Source organism: Bubalus bubalis, chromosome 11, assembly GCF_019923935.1.
Source record: "Bubalus bubalis isolate 160015118507 breed Murrah chromosome 11, NDDB_SH_1, whole genome shotgun sequence".
Lineage (NCBI taxonomy): Eukaryota > Metazoa > Chordata > Mammalia > Artiodactyla > Bovidae > Bubalus > Bubalus bubalis.
In genome coordinates, this window is record NC_059167.1 from 75434306 (window position 1) to 75436685 (window position 2380).

At 39.6% G+C, this 2380-nt stretch overlaps 1 protein-coding gene across 1 annotated transcript; it reads right to left on the reverse strand.

Annotated features, from left to right (window-relative positions):
• Positions 1-261: 261 nt before the first annotated feature.
• Positions 262-1215, reverse strand: LOC102393731 (olfactory receptor 4F3/4F16/4F29-like). The gene has a single exon (XM_044925527.1). The coding sequence runs from the start codon at positions 1213-1215 to the stop codon at positions 262-264; it is 954 nt and encodes a 317-aa protein (XP_044781462.1).
• Positions 1216-2380: the final 1165 nt, after the last annotated feature.

Below are 2380 nucleotides of genomic sequence, written 5' to 3' on the forward strand. Positions count from 1 at the left end.
ATTTCTAATAGTTACTTCATATGAATATTATTCCTTAGGAACTGAGGCTCAAGATTACTATAATCTTTGATTATAAATACTTAATATGTAACACCTCTCTTCAGAAGTGAATGTCACTCCCTCCTAAATGAAAGACAAAATAGACTTGATATCAGTGTGCATAATTAAATTAAGGTAGAACAATCAAAACTTCTGTCTGAGTTTGATCATCAGTAATGACCGTCAATAATCAACAAGGGATCTTTACAATACAGCCATCACTTAAGAAATCTTTCTATAACTCACTAACTGTCTGCATACCCTCCTCATTGCAACCTTCATTTCTTGATTTCTGAGTGTGTAAATGACTGGATTCAGGAAAGGAGTGAGAACTGCATCAAAGATGGCCAGAAATTTGTCCAGGTGTATAGAGGGAGATGGCCATGTATAGACAAATATCAAAGGACCAAAGAACAAGACTACTACAGTGATGTGAGCTGAAAGTGTGGACAGAGCCTTAGATGAACCTGTTGAAGAGTGTTTCTGAACAGTGAGAATGATGACAATATAGGAGATGATCAGAATGAAGAAGGAGCCAATAGAGATGAATCCACTGTTGGCTGTGACCATGGACTCTAGTTGGTTTATGTCTATGCACGCAAGTTTGATCAACCGAGGAAGATCACAGTAAAAGCTGTCCAACATATTAGGTCCACAGAAGGGTAAGTTTACCACAAAAACCAGTTGAACTGTGGAGTGGATGAGGCCGACCATCCAGGCAGCCACTAAAAAGGAGATGCACAGTCGTGGGCTCATGATGGTCAGATAATGGAGAGGCTTACATATTGCAACGTATCTGTCAAAGGCCATGGCAATGAGCAGCACCACCTCCACACCACCAATGACATGGATGAAAAAGATCTGAGTGATGCAGCCACTAAAGGAGATGACTTTACGTTTCCTGAAAAGATCATAAATCATCTTGGGAGAAGTGACAGAAGAAACACCCATGTCAATGAAGGAGAGGTTGGCCAATAGAAAGTACATGGGAGAGTGTAAGTGAGGGTCACAAGTCACAGTGAGAATAATAAGGGAGTTCCCCATCATGCTTGCCATGAAAAATGTGGAGGAGAACACAAAGAGGAGAAGTTGTATTTCCCAGGAGTTGGTGAGTCCCAGAAACAGAAACTCTGATACCACAGACTGATTTGCTCCATCCATGGACTTTGTTAGCATTGTTATCTGAAGGAGGACAGTAGGCAAAAATGCAAATTATGACAATTGTGTTGATGAATCTGAAGAAGAAAGGTCAAAGTTATGAAACCCAATTTATATATTAGCATGAAAACTGATCTAAAATGCTCGTGACCTCTAAACCGTGTTTACACAGTAAAACTGATGGCTGTTATATGGAGCTGTTCTTACCACCAACTTATCTCTGCATTTAATACCCTTTTCTTCCTCCATGGGTTGATACACTGTATTACTCATAAGACACAAGAAAATAAACATGAGTAATATGCATTCCGGAGAAGGCAATGGCATCCCACTCCAGTACTCTTGCCTGGAAAATCCCATGGACCCAGGAGCTTGGTGGGCTGCAGTCCATGGGGTCGCTAAGAGTCGGACACGACTGAGCGACTTCACTTTCACTTTTCACTTTCATGCATTGGAGAAGGAAATGGCAACCCATTCCAGTGTTCTTGCCTGGAGAATCCCAGGGACAAGGGAGCCTGCTGGGCTGCCGTCTATGGGGTCGCACAGAGTCGGACACGACTGAAGCGACTTAGCAGCAGCAATATGCATTCAACCCCAAATCTTTTCGATTTTGGGTTCAAAACTATTATGATCTGCCCAGTCATATAGCACTAATCACTATTGCAATCTCTTTGAAGTCTTATAAACCTTCATCCAGTAGAAAGACCTATCTCCTCCTTCCTTGTCCCTACCTCTAGGAACACATTCATCTTCAATATTACTTAAATATTGATTGCATCTATGAAGTTTTACTTTATTATTACTAGAATTATATTACTAGCTGAAGTCTTACTTTATTGTTACTAGAATTTAAATTACTAGCATAACTACCAAATTTTCTCTGTATTTAATACCACTCTGCTTCCTTCTAGGGTAGATGCTATGATGTTATTTATGACATACAAGATCGGTCAACATGGGTAATAGGAATTCAACCTGAAATTCTTGACTTTTGATTCAAAACTAATATAGGTTAGCTCCAATCACACATACTCTTCATCACTTCTCAATTCTTCCATCAACTTTTAAGAATACAAGCCTTATTCTCATAGACAGAGCCTTCCTTTTGACTCCCCATCTCTGGAAGATATTTGTCTTCAAGTTCTATTAAATTTTAACCATATTTGTGAGGTCTTGTTTTATA

Coding starts and splice junctions, on each gene's coding strand:
- LOC102393731 (XM_044925527.1), bottom strand. CDS start 1,215: ATGCTAACAAAGTCCATGGATGGAGCAAATCAGTCTGTGGTATCAGAG.